Genomic DNA, 23,533 nt, shown 5'->3' with positions numbered 1-23,533 from the left:
GCTCTCCCTGGCATCTGTCATGTACTGATCTCTTCATGTCTGTCATCCTCCCAACTAGAATATAAACTCCCTGAGGGCAGGTGCTTGGTTCAGGTTGATGCAGAACCAAGCCCAGTGCAAAGCCAGGCTTTCCTGGTGGAGGGAACTGGCCCCTGCTGAGGCGGTGGACCTGTTCCCTGATGACTCCCTGGCAGACCTTGGGCGGGAACCAGAGGCTGTTAGCCCCAGGGCTACCCAAGTGCAAAGGGTCCTGAGTAAGGATGCTAGCCAGCGCTTCCACGTGGAAATGCTGGTCCTCCCCTGTGGCGGGGTCTCCAGAATGAAGACGATGCTGGAGCGGATGGACTGTGGCCCCAGTTAGCCCTTCTTGCCTGTGGTGGGGATGAAACCGGGAGAAGCACGCCCCCAGACCTCTCGGAGGCTGGGTACCACCTTGTGCTGCCTTTCGGTGATGGGAAAGGAGGCAGGTTGAGGTGTCCACGCCAAGTTGCCAGAGGCCATAGGTCCCCCCTCGGAGGGGAGGAGCTGGCCAAGGAGGAGCTCTGGGTGGCACGTGCGGGACTGAAGTCCACTCCCTGGGTGTTTTCACAGGCACTTCCCCACTCCGCCGTGGCCTAAATCGGCTTCTGTACTCCGCAAGAGAAAGTCCTTTTCAGACACGTGACTTTGTGTTAGATTAGAAAGAAAATAAGTCAGGAAGACTCTCGTAAACTGTTCTGTCTCCATCTGCTCATCTTCCTTCCCATACTGAAGAGCATTTTCTTCCCATTTGACAACCCTCCGCTCTAATTAGGACAGGCCCTTGGGGTGCCCTCCCGCCTGTCCGCTTGACCCCCTGCGTGTTCCCAAGCTGCCGGGATACTATTTCTTGCTGTCAGTAATTCACACGCAGCTGGGAAGGTTCTAGAGCAATTTTCCACACAACCTCCTCCTGGCAGAGAATGAAGTTAACCTCCTTCCCAGAAGCCAGGGGCCAGAAAACATGTGAGCGTGAAATGAAGGGAAGAGAGAGGAAAAAAGTCAAGAGGGTTGTCAAGCAATAGAATGTGCTTTTCCCAACTGCTCTGTGTCAGTTTTCAGACACGACACTGGTGACCTCGTGTGGGGAGCCCCTCCCCCCGGCCACTGCAGGGAGTCGTGGTTAGCAACTTGGGGTCACAGCATCTTCCCGGGAGTCAGTTGCTGCTCTCGTTGACTTTCAGGGACCTAAAAATCTCTCCTGCTTTCTCAGCAGCCACTATTCCACCCTTTGCCCAAAAGGCCACTTATAGACACAGTAGTGGTCTTAGTTTTCATACCGAAAACTAGGGCAAATCTGAGACTTGGGTCCAGGCCTTCAGGGTTCAGGGGCTCAGGCAGGCACGGGGACTTCTCCCCTGGTGACCCCTGGCTGGCTGGGAGCTTCCTGAACATCCGGCACGTGTCACACTGTCCAGCCCACATGGCTACTCTCTGCAGGCTGCAGTAAGGGCCCCTTCCCCAGTGCTCAGGCACAGCCCTGGCCCCTGCTGCCTCCAAGCCTCCCACCACTGCGAGAGGATTTTTTAAGAAACTCGCCTCTATGTCCCAACTTGAGCCACCCTCTGATGCCACCCAAGACCACAACCAAAACACCCAGATGATCCTCCCTTATTCTCTTCTATGAGCTTTTCGTTTGTTTAGCGAGTGCGAGTGTGTAGCAGTTGCAGACCCTCAGTGCGATGAGTTCGCTTCGTGCAGGGTGCTCAGGCATGGTTACTGCCCTCAGAGCGAGGTGACAACCCCTGCTGGAGTAATCAGGTCGAGGTGCTTGGGCTGATAGGCCATGGGCACCTGAGCTGTCCCAGCTCCTTGAGGACTCTGGAAGCCCGTGCTTGAACCTCTGGTGTCACGGCCTGTGAATGTGCCAAGCTTTCCCTGTAATCTCCGCAAAGCCCCAGGGCTGAGCGCTCCCTGGAAGTCAGCACTTCCTGCCCTGGGCACCCGCACAGTATCTGAACCCCATCCCCACTGCCACCTCCACCTGCTCAACCCAGGGCTGAGCATGGGGCCCTTGGTTGGTGGATTGAACTGAGTCCACTAGAGAGGTGTTGAGGTGCAGACCCCTAGGACCTGTGAATTACTGAAAATAGGGTCTCCGCAGATGTAATTGAGATGTTCATTGAGGGCCTCCTGCTGGCCTCCTGTGCCTTAATCCAGTGAGCCTGGGGTCTGTGTCAGAAGAGGAGGAGAGCCACAGGGCCAGACATGCACAGGGAAGATGGCTCCATGACAAAGGAGGCAGAGGGTCTACAAGCCGAGGATTGCTGGCCACCCAGGGACTCTCCCCTGGAGCCTTCAGAGGGAGCACAGCTCTGTCCACCTTGATTAAGACTTGTTGCCTCCAGGCTGTGAGAGAATTAAGTCCTCTGTTGAAGCTTCCCAGTTGACAGTGCTCTGCGATGGCAGCCCCGGGACGCTCCTATGGGCTCCTCCCCATACCAGCATTTGGCGAGTTTAGTGGTTTGGGGACCCCACGTAGTGTAAGACAAGCCTCCCCCTCACCTCTTTTCCTCCAGAGCACTTTTCAGAGCAAAACAAGCTTCCCGAGTGGTTTCTCTTGCCTGGGTGGGTCCTTGAGGATCAGTGGTCTTCCCAATAATTCTGGTCATGAAGATATTTCTCAATCCCGTTGTAGCACAAGCCCTGGTTATATAGAGAGCTGCTTTTCTCCCCCAATTTTTTTAAATGGTATTGCCTAACTGTTTAAATCTTCTTTGCCCAAACCCTGATTTCTCCCGGTCCTGAAACAAATCTTTTTCTAGACCTTGAACCTAGTTTGTACTGTTGGTTTATCAGCTGAGTATGTGGGGACCCAGCATACATCAAGATAGAAATCATAGAAGCAGCTGATTAGCCAGTTGCTACACAGAGGAAACTTCCTGGTGTTGAAGGCACATGTCTTCCCACTTCTGAAGGCTGACCGCACAGAGTGTCCAAGCCGTGGGTGATGCCAGGCATGGGGGAGGGGACGGGTCCCCCCAGCAGGGCCCCGCCCCCAGCAAAGGAGGTTCTCTTGTTTCTCTCCAGCTTCTGCACATGTGTGGGGGCCTCTTGGAACGGCCTCTGATTCTCGCTGAGATGGTGCCCAGGTACTCGGTCATGCTGGAGCTGTTTGACACTGAGCTGGACAACACCAAGATCCTGTATGACGCCCAGATCGCAGCCTCAGCAGATGGCAACATCCCCCCGATCCACAAAAACATGCCCCCCGTGGCCGGGCAGCTCAAGTGGAGCCTGGAGCTGCAGGAGAGGCTGGAGGCGCCCATGCGGGACCTCAAGCACATCGACCACCCGTGAGTGATGGCCCTGGGCCGGCAGCGCTCCTCCATGGCCACGGGGAGTGGGGTCAGGTGCTCTGTCCCCACTCTGAGGCAGGCCCACGCCTCCCATCGCCAAGCCTTTCCTTCCCAGGGCACGGTCCCAGGAGAGACCCCACAGCGCATGCCCCCTACTCTGAGTAGCTGGCCAGAGCAGGGAGTTGGCCACCATCACTCATGTTTGGCAGAGGCCAGAAGGCAGGCGGAGGACCGGGAGAGCTCACAGCAGGACGAGGGAGGCTGTCGGCTGGTGGACAGGAGGAGGGTGTCCTGTGAGTGTGGTTGGAAGGCGTATCTGGCTCTCTGGTTAGTCCTAAGTTGGAAGAGAAGAGAGGAATTAGGGAAGCTGGAGGTTATGAATCAAGTCATGGCCATTCGGGGCCAATATTACAAGGGTTAGCATGTGACCTTCTGGATTAGATGCTACCTACATAGGGCATCATCCATTTGTACGTTCAGGGTCTCAACCTGGAAGAAACGAGAGAGCTGGCTGGCTGCTGCAACACCCCGGGGTCTGAAAGCCTCGGTTGGGGTGCCAGTGAGGCCCCGTGGGAGACAGTATCTGACCCTCCCCCTAACTCTGATTCCAGGGTTATGTCCAGCGTGGAAGCCAAGCTAGTCTACCAGAAATACGATGAGATGATGGAGCTGCTGAGAAGCTACCGCGAGAGGATCTACCAGCAGTGGGTGTCGGGGGTGGACAAGGACTGCCACTTCAACCTGGGGCAGCCCCTGATCCAGCGGGACCCTGTCACCAACCTCATCCGCGTCAACTTCAGCAAAGCGGTGGGTGCCGTCTGCTTCCTCACGGGGCAAGCTCAGGCGGCTCTGAGGCTCACCCCCTCCTCCCGACAGCACAAATCTGTGGGGTTGACGTTTATGTCACATTTACCCCAAAGCTTTATTATCGAAGTGTTGCTTGAAGTGTGCCTGGGGTATGTTTGAGATATGAGACAATCATAGCATCCTTGAATATAGCTTGAATGAGTGTACTATTTTAAAGCTGGGCCACGTTTCATAGGGTCCCAAGAGGAATCATCAGGTTGAGAATTAAAAAAAAAAAAAAGGTATTTGCAGGATTTGAATAAATAAGCCCCCTGGTCAAGCTGGGGATGCTGGAGGGAATCCTCACCATCTGGGGCTAAAATCGGATGGTTAGCCATGTGCTAGGGCAGAAGTGGGAGCAGTCTGGACCTCCACAAGCATGGCCCCACACAAGTGTGTCAGCCTTGCTCGTGAAGTCAGCAGTGATTTCAGCAAGGCAGGGGCCCCACATGTGACTTTCCCTCTGAAACCGTCTCTTCCACTAACATGCATTCTTTCATTCAACAAACATTTACTAAGCACTTACTTTGTGTAAGTGCTGGGGATAAATTAGCGAACCAACAAAGATCTCTGTCCTTCTGAAGCTTGCCTCCTACAGAGCGAGAAGGGCAGGGGTTGAGGGGGCAGGCAGTGGAGGAAGGGTCAGGAGAAGAGCGGATGGAGGAGTAAACTAGCGTAACAGGTCACACATGAGGAGGTGGCGATCGGTACCTCAAAGAAAGGTGGGGGCAGGTGAGGGGGTCATGGACTGAGCTGAGGAAGGCAGCATCCTGATCCTGCCAGCAGAGCCTGTCCCCTGCAGAAGCCTCCCAGGGACAGACCTGCACGTGTGCTGCCAAGCCCTGTGCCATGAGACCTGACCGCTTCTGTCCTCTTCACTTGCCTCAGTTGGTGGCAGTGCTGAGAGAGGTCAAGTACCTGAACTTCCAGCACCAGAAGGACATCCCCACGAGCGCCGAGAACCTGTTCTCCCAGTACGAAACCTTCCGGAAGTTCGTGGGCAACTTGGAGCTCATCGTCGGCTGGTACAACGAGGTGAGCTGGTGCCACATTGGGTTTTTGTTCGCCGCATTCTGGGGGGGGGGTTTCGTTTAGGACAAAGGTGTACGAGCCCCATGTGGAGTAGAATGGAGTATGTTTCCGTGAAAGTGACTGGAGCCTTCCTCTGGGTGAATCCCTGTCCCTGCCTTTTCCACCTCCTAGAGTCGCCTGCATTCCTGGGCTGGAGGCCACGTCACACCACCCGCGGATCACCGCACCTCCACTTCTGTCGTCACACTCCCTTCTCATTTGTTTTTATCGGCTTCGTCTTATAAGGACCTTGCCATCCAGTTGGGCCCACCTGACGTCAAGGTCCTTAACTGAATCACGCTGCAAACCCTCTTGTTTGCCAAAGGCGACGTGACATAGTATCCCAGGTCTTGGGAATTAGGAAGTGGCCACCTTTGGGGGCCATTATTCAGTCTACCATGATGCCTCATCCAAAAGGGGCCAGCAAGTTTCTCTCTCCTTGAACCCTGGAATTTGTTTTTTTTAATATTTATTTACTTCTGGCTGTGCGGGGTCTTTGTTGTTGTACACGCGCCTCCTCTAGCTGTGGTGTTCAGGCTGCTCGTTGCGGTGGCTTCTGTTGTTGCAGAGCATGGGCGCTAGGTCCGTGGGCTTCAGTAGGTGCGGCATGTGGGCTCCCCAGTTGCGGCTCACAGGCTCAGTTGCCCCACGGCATGTGGGATCTTCCCTGACCGGGATCAAACCTGTGTCCTCGGCGTTGGCAGGCAGATTCTTAACCACTGGATCAGCCGGGAAGCCTGAACCCTGGGAATTTAGGATTGGGTCCCAGCCTCATTTACCACTGGAGTCTTGGGGCAGCAGAGAAACAAGAGCGAGCAGAAACTCGGGCTGCAGAAGGAAGGGAGCAGATGACCAGAGAGGCCCTGAGAGTGGCCTGTGAACCATGAAATCCCAGGGCCTGCCTTAAGTGCATGTCCTTGAATTAGCTCCCTCCAGAATCAACTTTCTTCAGGCTCAAAGAAGGCCATATTCATCCATTCCCCAGAATGCGCCCCCAGCCATGACATTTAGGAAAAACAGAAGCCTTAGAGATGCAGTCACATGGAAAAATGTTCATGGGTTACTTTCAGTGCAAGAGTCTTTGGGTTTTTTTTTACAATGATGCAATCAGAAACAAACAAAAAAATCCAACAAATACTAATTAGAATAAAACAGAAAACTATCTTCCACTTCTGTATTTCCAAACAAACCCCAACCAAGCACATGCTGGGGAAGCATGTTAGCTTCAGCAGTGAATGACATTGTTCAAATAAAAATGTTAGACAAGAATGGACAAATGTTAGGCAATGTTAGGACCTGGAGCTAAGTGTCTACAATGATCCTTATTATTGATACTGGCTCCCCTCTCTAGTGATGCTCCTGGGGTCCCGTAGATCAGGGGTCCCCAACCTCCAGGATCTAATGCCTGACGATCTGAGGTGGAGTTGATGTAATAATAGTAGAAATAAAGCGCACAGTAAATGTGAAGTGCTTGACTCATCCCAAAACCACTTCCCGTATCCCCACCGGTGGACAAATCATCTTCCACAAAACCAGTCCCTGGTGCTGAAAAGGCTGGGGATAACTGCCTTTAAATGCACTTCTTCTTCTTAACACAGTTTCTGTCGTCGAGAGAGACCCCAGGCACTAATGTCTGAGCTAGGCGAGAGTGGGGAGGGTGGTGGGGAATCTTTAAAGAATCTGCTGGGGATGGGGTGAGGGGCATGTCTGGGAAAAATGCCCTAAAGGTGTGGATTTATAACATAGCTGTCAAAAAGTACTAAACAGGGCATACTGAGTGCATCCCATCACTGCGAGCTTTGTTTACTCTGGGCAATCACAAAAGGGTAATAATATTTAGCTCTTGTCTGGGCTATTGGTATAACTGTTTAACATCCAAAGGTTGATAAATGGAATCAAGATTTCACATTGACTCACTTTATAATCCTGTCCGTGCTCTCTTTTACTTCTGTCTGCTCTCCACTGGTAATAGCCATTAAGCTTTATTTCTCTGCCCATACTGTACCTTTTCTAGGGATTAATTGTTTTAAAAGGAGGACAAAGGTGGGGAGGGGGCTCCATTTAAAGTACTAAGTATATGTCAAGGGTTATTGTGAAAGGCAAATAGCATCTAACATGCAATTTAACTTCTATGTACATCCCTCACTTTATATAGACCTATCCTTGAGAACCTTACGTGTAAATCAACCTTACGTGTAAATCAAAATGTTACCAGATAGGACAATATTCTGAAGCACACAAATGGTGCTTATTATTTAAAAGAATAATTTATATTTAAAAAAACTGTGTACACCCTCCATCTGTTTTTCTATTCTGTGAACTGACGCTTTCAAGCGTTACATGAATTTCTTAGCTCGGGGCAGACTCAGATCGAGCCTGTGTGGACCCTCCCTTGCAGTTCACCCTGATGCTTTAACTAGTGGAACAGCTTCTCCACAGATCCTGGACCTCCTCCGTATAATCACATTTCAAGCTTTAGATCACGGCCCAGGCGATGATCACGGCCCAGGCGATGTTCTGAGAAATGCCCCAGAAACGTCGCACTTCTTATTCTTAACACAGTTTCTGTTGTCGAGAGAGACCCCAGGCGTTAATGTCAGAGCTAGGCGAGAGTGGGGAGGGTGATGGTAAAGCTTTAAAGAATCTGCTGGGGATGGGGTGAGGGGGATGTCTGGGAAAAATGCCCTAAAGGTGTGGATTTATAACATAGCTGTCGAAAAGTACTAAACAGGGCATACTGATTCCTCTGATTTCCTTTTTTATGATTCTAAGCTTCCCCGGTGATTGAGTGGCAGAGAATCCGCCTACAATGCAGGAGACTCGGGTTCTATCCCTGGGTTGGGAAGATCCCCTGGAGGAGGGCGTGGCAACCCACTCCAGTATTCTTGCCTGGAGAATCCCATGGACAGAGGAGCGTGGCGGGCTACAGTCCACAGAGTCATAAAGAGTTGGACATGACTGAAGCAACTGAGCACAAGCCAGATTTTTTAAGTTTTGGATTATATACACGTTGTTTTTGCATTAATGAATTTCCTCCTCTTTCCATCCCATAACATAAGTGATTCAGAGTTAAGCATATACATAAATCCTTGATGATAAAAAAAAATAATTTTAAAAGTTGGAATCTCCTGAACTTTGTGCACATAATTCCCAGTTAAATCACACTAATGGTAGCTGGTTTGGTTGGTATTGAGTAATAAGCACCATTACCAGGAGACAATTTTAAGTCTGCATGCATTTGGAACAAATGCCCTGAAACTGTAGCCCTTGTTTTGCAGATAAAGACCACCGTAAAGGACGTAGAATTTCCACTGATAAAGTCAGAATTGGAAGCAATTGATGTCAAATTATTGAATGCTGAGACGACACTGTTCTGGAATGGTGAAGGTGTGAAGGCAATATTTGCTTCCCTTTGAGTTAAACTTGGGTGAGAGGGACGGAGGTGGGGTCCAACCCGTCGGGCATCTGGAGTTCTTGTGGAATCAGTGATCCGCCCACTTGGGGATGGGGAGGTCCTGATTCCAAAGGGACAAACGGTGTGTGTCACCCCTCAGTGCTGCCCTTCTGGAAGTTCTCCACCATTTTCTCTGCTTCAGGCTCCAGAGAGGCAGGGGGACTTGCCCAGAGCTGTGTTACAGTAATGATTGTCAAGTCAGCCTTTGCTAAATCTTTCCTTTTGTAAGATCCCTTTATGCTTCTCTCTCAGGTGTGTTTGAATATATTCAAGAGATGCGAGAAATTCTACACAACTTGCAGAACAGAATACAAAAAGCAAAGCAAAACGTCGAGGGGATTTCCCAGGCCATGAAGGTGAGTAACCGCAAAGCATAGCGTGCGTGTGCGTGCTAAGTCGCTTCAGCTGTGTCCGACTCTGCGACCCTGTGGACCATAGCCCACCAGGCTCCTCTGTGCGTGGGATTCTCCAGGCAGGAATACTGGAGTGCATGGTTGTGCCCTCCTCCAAAGGATCTTCCCCACCCCGGGGTCAAACCTGAGTCTCACGCCTCCTGCATTGGCAGGCGGGTTCTTTACCACTAGTGCCCCTGGGAAGCCCCAGAGTGGGGCTTAAATAGGGACCTGGGACAGAGTCCTGAGGAAATGGGCCCCTCGGAGATGCTCACGTAAAGTGCCCAGGGCAGCAGGGACCTGCTGGGTGAGGCTCAGGGCCACAGAACGGTGACATCAGGGTGGCTCCAGGGCAGAAAAGCCCCAGGTCGTTCTGCAGAGTTCCATTCCATTTGGTTCTGTTGAGCTCAGTGAACATGGGGGCCGCGCCCTCTGCCAGGCGGATACCAGGAATGAGGGTGCAGTCAGGGAAGAGGTGCTAAGACTCAGCCCTGCTGGGAACACGTTCATCATTCAATGAAGACCACCATGGGTCCTTTCTCTCAAGCCCGATCCAGAAAACTGGGGGACAGCCTTCCCTGGCACCCCCTCCCCAACATGGTCTGTCATCAAGGCCCAAATCTGCAGACACCTGCCACGGGCCATCATAATCTGTTCATTAGAAAGCATCTCATCTGTGTTGAGATACCTTTGGCTTATCTCGGTATGAAACTCTTTCCTGCATTATAGTTCACAGTCATTTCATCACCATCCACTTAGATGTAACTCAATAAATTGTAGGCAAAAGCCACTGCCCACCCTACTTTTTTCTGATTCAATTTTCATTTGATCAGACCATTTCCTCAAGTCATTGCCTCAGAAAGGATGTGTTGATGACCTGCTTTCTGAGTCCTTGCTTGTCTTAAGCTCTTTCTTTGGATCTCACCTAGCTTGTCCAAAGAAAGGATTTTTTGATGTGGTTCTTTTCCTTCAGTAGTCTAGAAAGATCTCTACATTCATCTGCTCTGGCCACCATAGCAAAGGACCAGAGACTGGGCAGCTTACACAGCAGAAATGTATTGTCCCACAGTCCTGAAGGTGCGAAGTTCAAGGTCAAGGTGCTAGCAGGTTCGGTTCCTCCTGAGGCCTATCTCCTGGGCATGTAGATGGCTGCTTCTCCCTGTGTCCTCTTCAGTTCAGTTGCTCAATTGTGTCTGATTCTTTGTAACCCCTCGGACTGCAGCACGCCAGGCTTCCCTGTCCATCACCAACTCCTGGAGCTTGCTCAAACTCATGTCCATTGAGTTGGTTGATGCCATCCAACCATCTCATCCTCTGTCGTCCCCTTCTCCTCCTGCCCTCAATCTTTCCCAGCATCAGGGTCTTTTCCAATGAGTCAGCTCTTTGCATCAGGTGGCCAATGTATTGCAGCTTCAGCATCAGCCCTTCCAATGAATATTCAGGACTGATTTCCTTGAGGATTGACTGGTTGGTTCTCCTTGCAGTCCAAGGGACTCTCAAGAGTCTTCAACACCACAGTTTCTCTGTGTTCTAATTTCCTCTTATAAGGACACCAGTGGTATTGGATTAAAACCCGTCTTAATGACCTCACCTGAATCACCTGTTTAAAGGCCCTCTCTCAAATGCAGTAACATCCTGAGTGTTAGAGATTAGGACTTCAACATATAAATCTGGCGGGAGACACAGTTCAGGCTGCAGCCACCCCTTCTTGTAGCCACGATGTTGAAAAAACTTGACTGTGGTACGACTTCCCTTTGCTGTCCCTGTTCTCTCCGACCAGAGGCAGATAGTCCTTGGTCGTAATCAGGGCTCAGACACATCACCAGCGTGTGTCCAGACGTGTGTCTCCTTTTGTTAATATTCCCTGGATTCACAAGAAGCTTTCAGTCTGAAAACAGCAGCATTTCCCCAGTCCCCAGGCACTTCCTCCAGTCACTATTCTCTCCCTTGTGTCCCTTTTGTCCTGGACACTGAGCATCTTCACACACGTCTCTGGATCCAGTCACCATGTCCCCTCACCTCCAGCTCCTCTGGTTCCTGATGAGAGGGTCAGATACTGCTTTCCCTAGGCAGGCTCCTTCCAGGCCTGATGGGGCGAAATGCCCAGGGGTCTCTCTGTGGTCCCGCAAGGCCCCTGTTAGTTTTGAGTCACATCATTGAAGACTGTCTAACAGTGCTTGGCGGTCCCTCAGCCTCTGTGAGGCCCACCTCGGCGGGGAACACTTACTCCTAAAGGTGTATTGGGAAGGAGTGAGACTGGAAGCTTTTTCTCCAGGCGCTTTTCTCCTGCTCATGTTTTCCCTCCAGGACTGGTCAGCCAACCCGATGTTTGAAAGGAAGGACAACAAGAAAGAGGCCCTGTTAGACTTGGATGGGAGGGTGGCCAACCTCAACAAGCGCTACACTGCGGTCAAGGATGCTGGCCTGAAGATCCAGGCCATGGTCGCGGTGAGGAGATGCCTGGGAAGGCCTTAGAGAGTCCACGTGCTTTCAGTAGCCAGGGAGGAAGGAGCAGGCTGGGGAGGGGCTGGAGGTTTCATAAAACGTTGGATGTCTGCAACCTTTAATCCAGGAGTCTGATTTTATAACAGCAGACTCTGCTGATTGCTCACCTGGAAGCCCGATCCTCTGGCCACATGTCTGTCCTCCTCTAAGGATGTCAGAGCCTCCTCCCCCTACATCAATCGGTGTGGACAAGTGACATATTTCTACAGGGTCCCTGGGGATAGCTGAATCTGAGACCAGCAGGCCACCTTGAAGGAGGAGGGTCTGCTGAGCTGTTCTTATGCTCAAATCATTGCTCAGAAGGTCCTTACTAAGTGGAGTGACTTGACTAGGCCAAGAAATACTTTGTTTCCAGCTCTTCTTCCTTTGCCCTGGTACCAGAAGGTTCCAGTAAATTAACTTGTTAAACAGCAAAAAGGTTACTTGAAAGAGTTAACTGATTAACCTGTTAACACTCCCAGATGTATTGGAAACAATACGGGAGAGAGAAATCTGGCTCAGGGCCAGGAAGAGGCTTTGTCATCACATAAGTTTGCTAGAGTCCTCGACTCCCATAATAGTCCTATGAAGCATTGTTTTCTATCTTACACTGAAGCTATTTAAGCCTGTGTCGTGTCTTCCCTATTAGAATGTAACTGCCTGAGGGTACAGGCTGGGTCGTGTTCAACTTCGTGTTTCCTCGTAACTCTCAGTGTCTTATAGATTCATCTACCCACCTACCCAACCATTCAACCATCTATCCACCCATCCATATGTCATTCAACCATCCATCGCTCATTCAACCATCAACCCATCCATTCATCCATCCAACCATTCACGTACTCATCCACCCACCCACCCACTCATCCATCCATCCACCAGCTCCTGCTCTGCTCCAGACACCTGGCTTAGTGCCAGAGGTATAATGGTGTGAAGGACAGTCAATTCCTGTCCTCGTAATGCTTGGCATCAAGGGGAGGTACAGACTAAAGACAATAATTCAGCATTGTCATCTGTGTCATCACAGGCACAAATAATGGGTCACTAGAGGGAACGCAGGTGGGGGGCAGGGCCAGGAGCCAAACCTGAGATGAATGGGGGTGGTGATCAAGGAGGGTCAAGGAGAAGCAGGTCATACCTGGCATGAATGGGAAGGAGCAGCCTAGACAAAGGCACTGACCTAGGAAGAGCCTGGCACATTCAGGAAGCCAAAATCAGACCTCTGGGTGTGGAGCGTGTAAACGAGGACAAGGGTAGTCCAGAAAGTCATTGGATAAATTGACTAAAGAGGAAACAGGTAGACCCAGTGAAACAGCAAGCAGCCGTGTGGTTCTGTTTGCAGGAAAATGCAGAACTCTTCAGAGCAGATACGACAAGCCAGTCCTGGAAGGATTACGTCAACTACATTGACAGCATGGTCTTAGATGAATTTGACCAATTCATTCGCAAGTCTCTAAATTACCTGATGGACAACATGGTTGCAGATGTAAGTGACAGGCGTGAGATTTATGTATATGCGTACACATACATATGTATTATAAATATGAGATAAGGTTTACACTGGAATCTATAATCTGTGGTTTCCTGATGAAAGAACAGACTTATTAAAATCTGCCCAGGGTGACAAACTTATCCTGATTTCAAATCTGAAAGTCCTGCACCCCGGGACATCTGGTCACCCTGAATGTGCTGCAGCATAAATGGGCTAAGCACACCACCACAGAGCCGAGCTGACCTGTGTTGCTGTCGGTTGAGGAAAAGCAGGCACCGCTGGCCACTCCTCCTGTAGCCTGGGGGTGGGATGTGCCCTCCTGTTGGCAGCGTCATCCAACCCTCTCCACCCTCTGCCGAATCAAGCAGAAGCTTAAACCAGGTCAGCAGAGTGGGTTTGCTGGTTAATTGCATCCTGGCCTGTTCTCCCTGAGCTGTGCCCTGCCTGTGTCTTTTTCACTACAGGGGCTCCCAAGTGACTTTGGACACTGCCCAGGAGGGCAAGATCAGAGACCAAGCCCACTCAGCTCACTCTCAGGAGAGGGTGGTGGGCACCACAGTGAGACACCCCGACACAGGTGCAGAGGGCAGTTGTCACCAGATTATCAACAGACCCCAGAGTCTGTTGGTGAAAGTAGAAGGCATTACTAGCTGTAGGGCTCACCAAGGGCTTCCCTGGTGACTCAGTGGTAAAGAATCTGTCTGCCAATGCAAGAGATGTGGGTCCAATCCCTGGGTGGAGAAGATCCCTTGGAGAAAGAAATGGCAACCCACTCCAGTATCCTTGCCTGGGAAATCCCATGGACAGAGAGGAGCCTGGAGGGCTACAGTCCATGGGGTCACAAATGAGTCAGACATGACTTAGTGACTAAACAACAAGAAAGACTCAGCAAGCAAGATATAGCAATGCAATATCAGCAACGAAGGTAGCTAATGTGTAGTATTTATCCCTACAAAGAGAGCAGTCATGGTCAAATGGTTGATGAGGCCCTGATAACACACTGTCCTTCCTAAAAAGTCCCAGGGAGGCTCTGTATTTGCAAGTGGCCAACCAGTAGGAGTGGCCCCCCCAAGACAGAGTCTCAAGCAAAGTCTGCTCAACTGAGTTCATCACAGCTGACCTCTCCCACTTAGCTCACTCAGACACTAGTGCAGAGTCTCCCCCAGTCATACAGCCAGGGGGCTCTTGAGCTGGCCACCACAGGGCCAGTGTGGACTACGTTCGGAGGAAGGTTAGTGGCCATGGAGCAGGTCCCAAGCACCTGTGGGCCTCGGCCTGCACTCTTGAGATTTATTGGTGCATTGGGTGGGCTCCATCCTGTCCTCTGTCACCCAAGACCACACCTAGGATCTGCAACCTCACAAGGAGGACCCAGGAACAGACAGGGTTACCATGTGCCCACTTTGTAAGCAGGACCTCTGTGGAACGTGAGGCTTGTCCTTTCTGGAGTTCAGCAGAGGCCATCCTGCCTGGCTGGGATGCCCCCCGCCCCTGTCCCACACGCTCTGTATGTTAACTATCCATCTAATCCCCATGGTAACCCAAAGAGATGGGGACAACAATTGCCTCTGTTCTATGAAACAAGTCTGCTCATTTCATATATCTGGGGAAACGATATCGAGGTTCTCGCCTGAGACCACACAGCTGGTCAGTAGCAGATATGGGCTTGAATGCAGGTAGTGGGTCTCCTAAGCACTCAGTCGTTGCTGCTCCGTCTGGCTTGGACACCCAGCCTGCGTTTGGCCTGGTGGTGCTGCATTGGGCTGCACAGTTCTTGCTCATGGGCCCTTGGTGGGGAGTGTGCTGTCTGTAGCGGTCCCAGCTCATGGGCCCTTGGTGGGGAGTGTGCTGTCTGTAGCAGTCCCAGCCAGCAGGAGCCAGCCCTAGACCTTGTCTGGTGCCTGGGTGAACATCAGGCATTGAGAACGGTTAGCCAAGGGCAGGGCCTTGACCCTGTAACACCCTGTTTTAGGAGAGCGTCGCGCCGCTGTTCGAGGTCCGCATGGAGCTGGAGGACGATGGGCTGGTCTTCAATCCATCCCTGGAGGTGGGTGGGGACCGAGGCTTCCTGGCGCTGATCGGGAGTCTGGTCACCGACATCTACAATGCAGCCAAGCTCATCCCCAGACTGGCCAAGGGCAGGATGCACTATAAGGTCAGTCTGGGCTTGGTTACGGCCCCACCACTTTCCTTGCCACCATCTGCTACCCGGGGTCGGAATCGCCTTACTGATGCGGCAGCGCTTGGTCGTGTGTGTGTTTCATGGTGGTGGTCCCGTGTGTGATGAGGAGCCCAGGGGCTTCCGTTCTACCAGGATCCCTGCGGGTGGTGGCCCGATTTCTCTCGCCAGAGTGGACCTGTCCTTGGTTGACCTGGTTTTCATTCCCTCAACACCTCCCCACCCACAGCGAGATGCCGAGTGTGCTTTCCTGCCCCACTTCCTGCCGTTTTCCTCCCTCCCGTAATTTACAGTCTGATCCTCTGAGCATGCAGGCTCTTTGACAAATGTGCCTTCCACTGGCTCCCACACCCGTTTGCTCTGAATGCATTAAATACCCACCCACGACCTAAAACACAGATCAAATCCTGGGGATGCAAAGGTGGGGGAAATTCAGCCTCCCTGAAGGGGGAGGTCTGAGAGGGGTGTGCTTGTTGAAGCATGGTTTGTGGGGCAGTTAAGCAAACATTGGAAAAGACCTAAATGGCCATCAAATACAGGAGTCCTTCAGTAGCTTCAGGCCCATCCAGACAAAGGCATCTAAATGAGTCACAAAAGGGAGCCTGGGATGGAAGGAGGCTCGTGGTGTGTTATCAAGTGTTTATCAAGCTGCGGAACTATGTTTAGAATGTGATTTCATTCATTTAAGCAAACAAAGGCCTGTCTTCCTAAGGACACACTCCAAACTGTCAAGAGTGCTCACTTCTGGGAGACAGGATGGGGGCGAGGGAGGCGGGGGGATAGGGCAAGTAAAGGGGGCTTTTTGTTTCATATGCTCTGCCTTGTTTGAACTTCTTGATGACGGGTGTGTATTATTTGTAATAACAAACATTTCCAGCAAGATGCTCTGTGCTGTCAGGGACCAGGTATGTGTAGTGATGTGAGGACAGGAGGAAATACCTGGCCAGGTTAAGGACAGCTCCCCAGAGCAGCTGAGCTGCATTCTGAGTTGAGCAGGATGGGAGGAGATTCCCAGGCAGAGAGAACGATTTGAGGATTCCTGAGACACACAGAGGTAGTGTTCCAGGCCCAAGTGCACATGGCGAGCTGCTCTGGAGCTTAGCACAGAGTGAACCACACCCCCAGAGGTCCACTCAGGCACAGACGTGTGGGACCAACACAGGCTGATGAGAGCCGGAGCCTGACATGTGGCTCTAGAATCTGAAGGGCCGCACGTTTGGGGCTCCTCCACCCGCCCTGGGGTCCTCGCGTGATGCAGCAGAACAGAGCAAGGCAGAGTAACGATCCCGGTGACCCGGCCACACCCCAGGCTGTGCACACCCTGCCCTGGTCTCATTTGCAAGGTTTTAATTTATCAAGGCAACTGAGTGACTACAGAGAGAGGTCAGTGCCACTGATAGAAAACGTAATGTTGCTCACAGCTCCCCAAGAAAGGAGAGGCGCAGTCGGCCATTCAGGGGCGAAGTAGGGAGCAGCAGGTTTGGTCAGGAGGCAGGAGGAGGATGGAGGGAAGCCCAGGCCAGAGGCTGGTAGAGCTAGGGAAACTGCTCCAGACAGGCCCCAGGGTCATCTCCGGTTATCTGGTACCTGGCGCTGGGGTAATAGAGTAGGGGAAACACGGGCTTGGGATATGTGGATTGGTTAGATAAAGGAGGTGATTGGGCATTTGTCTGGTTTGCACAAGGCGTGCCCCCATCCCAGCCCTTTGCTCTCTTAGAAGTGGCTGACCCTGCAGGGGGGCCGTCTCTCCCCAGCCAGCAAGATTTTTTTTTTTTCTTCTTTTGCACCACATCAGGCAGCTTGCGGGATTTTTAGTTCCCTGACCAGGGATCGAACCCGGGCCTGCAACAGTGAGAGTGCTGAGCCCTTAACCACTGGACTGCCAGGGGATTCCCAGCAAGATTTTTTAAGATGCCAAAACCTCTTACTGCTGCTGTGGGGTCATTTCAGTCGTGTCCGAGTCTGTGTGGCCCTGTGGACTGCTGCCTCCCGGGCGCCTCTGTCCATGGGGTTCTCTAGGCAAGAATACTTGTTAAGATATAGAAACCTCAAAAAACATGTTTCATACACACCCTCCACCTTGAGATTTTCCAGTTACGGGAGCCAATCGCTACCGTTTCGCTAAGACCAACTTGGATTGCGTTTTCTGTCTCTCGAAATGCAAAAGGCCTGTCCAGCCAGGGCCTCCCGTGCTCCTGCTGCAGCCGTCCATGTGGTCTCCACTCAGGTCCTCAGATATGTGCCTCCTCTCAGCGCAGGCCCTTTGCTGTTTCTCTGGCTCTTCACCTCCCGTCCATCAGCTCCCAGACCGACGATCACTTCTCAGGGGGTGTCCCCCAAGCTCCTCCCCGCTACACCTGGATACAAGGATGAGAGTCATGATGACTCAGTTTTTGATTTACTGATAAACTTGTGACCCCAGCCCAGGACTGTCCACATCCCCGTGAGCCCTGTCCACACTCCCAGTGCCCCCTCCCACCGCGTGTACACAGCAGGTGAGTAACTACTAAATGAATGAAGCTATGCGTGAGTCGTCCTGGGGTCTGCCAGGCAAAAAGTCACGTCCAGCATACCTTCACATGGGAGAACGCCGCCACTGGGAATGTGTCCCCTCCTCTCATCTCGGGAGGTTAGCAACACTTGAGCCAACACTTGAACCGCTCTCCGGGTCAGGGAGCCCACGGGGCGAAGCCCTCACCTGTCTGTTCCCCTCCTGCCCGCCTGCAGACCGACCTGGAAGACATGACGGACCTCATAGAGATGCGGGAGGAGATTTCCAACCTGGTCATCAGCGCCATGAAGGAGGCCGAGGAGTACCAGGACTCCTTCGAGCGCTACTCCTACCTGTGGACGGACGACCCGCAGGAGTTCATGAGGAACTTCCTCACTTACGGGCGCGCCATCAGCCGGGAGGACTTGGACAGCCGACCCGAGGAGACCCTCCCCAAGACGCCGCCCACCCTCGCCCAGTTCCAGCAGCAGGTGTGTGTGGACCTTGCCCACCGGTTTTCTCGCTCCTGGAATCAACCACGCCCTCCCCGCCCCCACTGCTGTGGAGGGGCACCGGGTTTGATTGAAAACTTGGGTGAATGTTTTTTTTAAATGTAGGTTTTATTATTATTCAAGTATGGAGAGACCAACAGACCAGCAGACAGCCACCATGAAAAGAGGGTTTGTGACCCACGGCTCCCAAGAGGAGGGGGCACTCCAGGCCACGGGTGTCGCCAGCAGGGCACCAGTGTCAGGAGACAGAGAATGAGGGGAAAGCGTGACCGAGAACTCGCGCTAGAGTCCTCGTGGGAAGGAGCAAGCAAGGCAGGGCAAGCCGGCTTCGGATGGGCTAGTTTGAATCATTTCAGTGACTCAGGGGTGTATGGGCTGTCTCAGGCCGTCAGGTACCTGGCCCCCTGGGTGATACCTGAGCAGGTGGACAGTGGCCTAAAATGTGAGAGTGGGTGGTAAAAATCGGGGTGAGGACTCTGGTTCATTGTTTGCACATGAAACAACGCTGTCCTGCGGCGGGGGAGGATTGTCTGCTATCTCTAGGAATGAGCCAGCCTGTGAGGAGGGCTGGGCTTGTCCCTCCAGGGTCAGCAAGGCCACCAATGCCAAAGCATCAGGAATGTAGAGCATGATGGGAATTTCCTGGTGGTCCAGCAGTTAGGACTCGACTCTTCCTGGGTTTGCTCCCAGGTCAGGGAACTAAGATCCCTCAAAACTCATGGAGTGGCCAAAATATATATATATATATTAGAACACAAGAAAACGTAATAAGTTTACAGACCTTCATGTCTTTTCCTGAAGCTTGGTGAGGGTGGCCTAGCCATAGGGGAGATGCTTGGGGTAGGGGACACAGTCTTTCCCACGACAGGGTGGGGACAGCTGGCTGCCGATCTTGAAAGCTTCTAGGACAGGCAGCAGCACAAAGCTGGTGGAGTTAAGGGTGCCCCGTGGCACCCAGGACCCCTTGCACCCCTCGGAACGTTAGTCACGCCCTCCTTCAGAAGCCCTGCTGGCCTCACCCGGTGATGTCCCTTTCTGACAGCCTGTATCCGCGTTCGGCAATAGTCTTCTGGGCTGCAGAGGCCATCAGCTGGGGCTGGGAGAAGGAAAGGAGCGCACTGCGAGGGCCTCCCCTGCTCCCATGCGCTGTGCTGGCCCCACCACAGCAGCCCAACGGCTGAGCGGGTCCTTGCCTCCCAGATCGACTCCTACGAGAAGCTGTACGAGGAGGTGTCTAAGTGCGACAACACCAAGGTGTTCAACGGCTGGCTGCAGTGTGACTGCCGCCCCTTCAAGCAGGCCCTCCTCAACACCATCAAGCGCTGGAGCCTCATGTTCAAGCGGCACCTGGGCAACCACGTCATCAACAGGTGGGCACCAGGACCACTGCCCCGGGCCCACCCCCACCGGCCCAACGCTGACCACACCCTGGGGAGCCCTGTGCCAGGGCCTCCAGCCAACCGGGTGTGGAGCTGAAGGTCAGGTTTAGAGACCAGTGGCCCCACAGAGGGTGGGTCCCAGCAGGAAGGTGTCACCTGGCGGGGAGTAGGGGCCCTGGTTCCTCGATCGTTGCTTCTTTACTGGGCACTTACTATGTCTGACCAACAAGGAATCCTTTAGGAGCCCTGAGTTGGGCAGGGAAGCCTGGCATGAAACTCAAGGGTGGTACCTGTGCAGTTACAGGCGGTGGTGGGCTGGGAGTCACCAGGAGCCCTGAGAACATGTAATCCCGCTCTTTCATCCAGGAGGCCTTGCAAAGGCCACCCTGAGATGTGACCCTACCTGGGATTCCCCGACCAGTTGAGCTAGTGAAATATGGGGTGCCAGACAGACAGGGACTCGGCCCTCCCCTGCGGGGGGCGCCCATCACATGCGGCCTCACACCCACCAGCCTCGCGGACCTGGAAGCCTTCATGAAAGTTGCCAGGATGGGCTTAACGAAGCCCGTTAAGGAGGGGGATTATGACGGCCTCGTGGAAGTGATGGGGCATCTGATGAAGGTCAAGGAGAGGCAGACGGCCACGGACAACATGTTTGAGCCTCTGAAGCAGACCATCGAGCTGCTCAAGTCCTACGGGGAGGAGATGCCCGAGGAGACGCACGTGAAGCTGCAGGTAGACGGGACTGGGATGCCCTGTCGGGGGAGCTGGAGCCCTGCGAGGCAGGGCCAGAGGAGGGTGGGCCCTTGTGACCCGGAACTTGTGGGCCAAACCTCCTCTTCTAGACCTGAGATCCCTGGGGAACAGTGGGGTGGGAGGACAAGGCTCTCCAGAGACGAGGGGACAGGGAGATTGCCTCCCAAGGGTGGGAGGGGAATAGTCCCTGCATTTAGTTGGTGTTTCAATGGATTAGAAAAGCCTTCACGTCCCACACCGCCTCCTGAGCCCAGTGGGAGCCTGGGCATGAGGGACAGTGGACCGAGAACAGGGTCTGCAGAGACCCTGCTAAGATTAGGGGCCAGCAGCGAGGCTGTGAGAGAGATCAGCTCCCTGGAGGAGAAGGCTCCCAGGCAGCTCCATGCCCGTGGAGCAGAGGGGCCACGGCAGGGGATGCAGGGACTTGAAGAAGCCTGGCACGTTATGGCTGATTTACAGGATGTCAATGTTGGTGCCAATGCATCTGTGTATGCGGCTGGGGTGGGTGGGGGAAGCGAGGGACGGAGGAGATGGGTCCTGCAGGCAGGGTCAAGCCACCCCCCCGAGCTTTGTCTCCTCCCAGACCTGGCTGCCTCTACCTGCTCCCTTTCTCTGCCCTGACTCTGTCTGGTCACACAGGCCTGACACCCTGTGCCAGGAGACACGGATGCCAGCCAGTGCCCAAGAACCCCAGCAGAGGGAGCAACAGGGTGGTGTGGGTGGCTGTGATGACCTCTCGCGCTGCCCAGGCCCTGGTTTAGAGCATGTCACGTTTGGCCCCTTTCCCCCCTGCCCAGGGCTCAGTAAGGACCAGGATTAGAAGTGTGTGTGGCCAGGCCCAGGAGCTCTGGGGCGGTGGACAGGGCAAGTGGGGTGGTAAAAATCCTGATAAATGTTTGAGGCATGCCACCGCCAACAAAGACTGTTAGTTAATTGTAGAAGAAAGTGAGACAATACCTATCTGTGGGCAAAGAGATTAGGGGCTGGGATTTTTGACTTTAAAATATTTTACAACAAGTACAATATTTGCCCAAGTGTGGAGAACTTGGAAAATACAAAACTTCATCTGATTGCTAAAGTCATTCTTTTATATATATATATAAATTTATTTACTTTAATTGGAAGCTAATTACTTTACAATATTGTAGTGGTTTTGCCATACGTTGACATGAATCCACCACGGGTGTACATGTGTTCCCCATCCTGAACCCCTCTCCCACCTCCGTCCCCATAAAGTCATTCTTGAAACGACAAAACTACAGGAAGGGAAGACAGGTTAGTGGCTGTCCAGGCTGGGGATGCAGGGTAGGTGCTGATGGAAAGAGCTGACGCAGGACGGTTCCCTGGCAGTGACGAACAGCGAGGTATGTGGATTGTGGTGGGGGTTATGGGAACCTATACATGAGACAGAAGTGCCTGGGGCTACACCTGCCTGCAACACATGCACTCACATGTGCGCATACAACACACTCACAGGTAGACTGAGATTAAAACAGGGTAAAACCCGACAAGTTCCGTCATCTGTTCACAGAAACACCCAGGGTCCGATGCGGGCTTGACCACTGAGCCTCAGTTGTACAAGATGCCAGTGCTGCAGAAGGCTGCGGGGAGGCACGCAGGACTCTCTGTGCTGTTTTTTTCCAATACTTATTTATTGATTTATTTGCCTGCACTGGGTCTTAGTTGCAGCACACAGCATCTTTGGTTGCAGCACGTGGGGTCTAGTTCCCTGACCAGGGATCAAACCCCGGCACCCTGCCTTGGGATCGCAGAGTCTTACACTGGGCCACCAGGGAAGTCCCTCCCTGTGATATTTTTGCAGCTCCCCGTGAGTCCATAATGATCTCACACTAGAAAAATTTTTAAAAAGAGCAGAAAAGGGAGTGGTCCTTGGCCTTTACCTGCACAGGAACTGCCGGAGCAGTGGACAAACACCAAGAAGCTGGCCCTCCAGGTGAAGCAGAACGTGTCGCCCCTGCAGGCCAACGAGGTCAGCATCCTGAGGCGGAAGTGCCAGCAGTTCGAGGTACGGTGGCCTGGCGGGGGTGGGAGGGCCGGGCTGCAGCTCCTACCATGGCCGGGCCCTGGGGCGGGGGGCCTTAGTGTCTCACATGGTCCTCCCGCAGCTCAAGCAGCATGAGTTCAGAGAGAGGTTCAGGCAAGAAGCCCCGTTCAGCTTCAGCGACCCCGACCCCTACAAGTCCCTCAGTAAGGTATTTTTGCTCAAGGAGGAGATGGGGTGGTAACTCTGGGGACCCATCTTTTCTCAAGCTGTCATTCTCGTGAGCCCAGAAACACGGCCTCGATGGGACCAGCTTTGGGGCTGTGTGTGTGTGTGTGTGTGTGTGTGTGTGCGCGCGCGCGCAGACAGGCAAGCTCAGCCATCCTATGGGCCCTCCCCTCCAGGCCCCATCAGAGAAGCCAGGGGTGGTTGGGGGGACGGATGGGAAGGCGCTGCTCCCCCAACTAGAAAGTTTGCTGCCTTCCTGTGTGCATGGGGTCAGAGTACAGTGTGCTGACAGCTCTGAGGGTCACTGGGACATGACGGGGTTGGGGGCAGAGGGGGAAGGCTCCACTGAGCACAGGCACCCCGCTCACTGGCTTCCTCCTATGCCCGCAGCAACAAAAGAGCATCGCGGCCATGGAGAGCATCATGGAGGCGCTGTGCAAGTCCGGGAGCCTGTTCGAGGTCAGCGTCCCAGACTACAAGCAGCTTAAGGCTTGTCACAAAGAGGTCCGCCTGCTGAAGGAGCTCTGGGACATGATCATCATGGTGAGGGGCCACTCTGGCTTGGGGGTGGGTGGGGGAGGTGGGAGAGGGGTCCACGGGCAGCATCCCAGCACCAAGAGGGCACGGCTCCCATTATCCCCCTATGACACACCTCTGATGGTTGATGGAGGCAGCCCCTCTTCTTAAACACAAGAGTAGGAAGCCTCACTTTCCACCCCAGGGTCAGGACAGTGTCCACAGCAGGTGGGCACGTGTTAGTTCCCCATGGTCTCGCCTTTTGGCGCCTCTATTTCCAAAGATATTTCAGTTCTTCTCTTTTTTTATTTTTTATTTCATGGCAGTATGTGTGCATGCGTGCCAAGTCGCTTTAGTCGTGTCTGACTCTTTGCAACCCCATGGACTGTAGGCCACCAGGCTCCTCCATCCATG

General features: G+C 53.0%; 1 protein-coding gene across 1 annotated transcript in view; it reads left to right on the top strand.

Annotated features, from left to right (window-relative positions):
• DNAH17 (dynein axonemal heavy chain 17) overlaps positions 1–23,533 on the top strand; it is a 96,848-nt gene that overhangs the window by 12,272 nt on the left and 61,043 nt on the right. The window contains exons 12-25 of the mRNA XM_086356430.1: positions 3,049–3,314; positions 3,929–4,124; positions 5,052–5,198; positions 8,513–8,621; positions 8,941–9,044; positions 11,388–11,528; positions 12,907–13,050; positions 15,029–15,211; positions 17,963–18,217; positions 19,439–19,608; positions 20,130–20,352; positions 22,283–22,399; positions 22,500–22,586; positions 22,994–23,146. Of these exons, the coding sequence (XP_086212556.1) occupies positions 3,049–3,314; positions 3,929–4,124; positions 5,052–5,198; positions 8,513–8,621; positions 8,941–9,044; positions 11,388–11,528; positions 12,907–13,050; positions 15,029–15,211; positions 17,963–18,217; positions 19,439–19,608; positions 20,130–20,352; positions 22,283–22,399; positions 22,500–22,586; positions 22,994–23,146 (2,295 nt within the window). The remainder of the gene's footprint in view (positions 1–3,048; positions 3,315–3,928; positions 4,125–5,051; positions 5,199–8,512; positions 8,622–8,940; positions 9,045–11,387; positions 11,529–12,906; positions 13,051–15,028; positions 15,212–17,962; positions 18,218–19,438; positions 19,609–20,129; positions 20,353–22,282; positions 22,400–22,499; positions 22,587–22,993; positions 23,147–23,533) is intronic.

This window comes from Bos grunniens, chromosome 19 (genome assembly GCF_055505025.1).
Source record: "Bos grunniens cultivar Pamir isolate PY7600 chromosome 19, Bosgru_T2T1.0, whole genome shotgun sequence".
NCBI lineage: Eukaryota > Metazoa > Chordata > Mammalia > Artiodactyla > Bovidae > Bos > Bos grunniens.
This window is presented reverse-complemented; position numbering and strand designations above follow the sequence as displayed.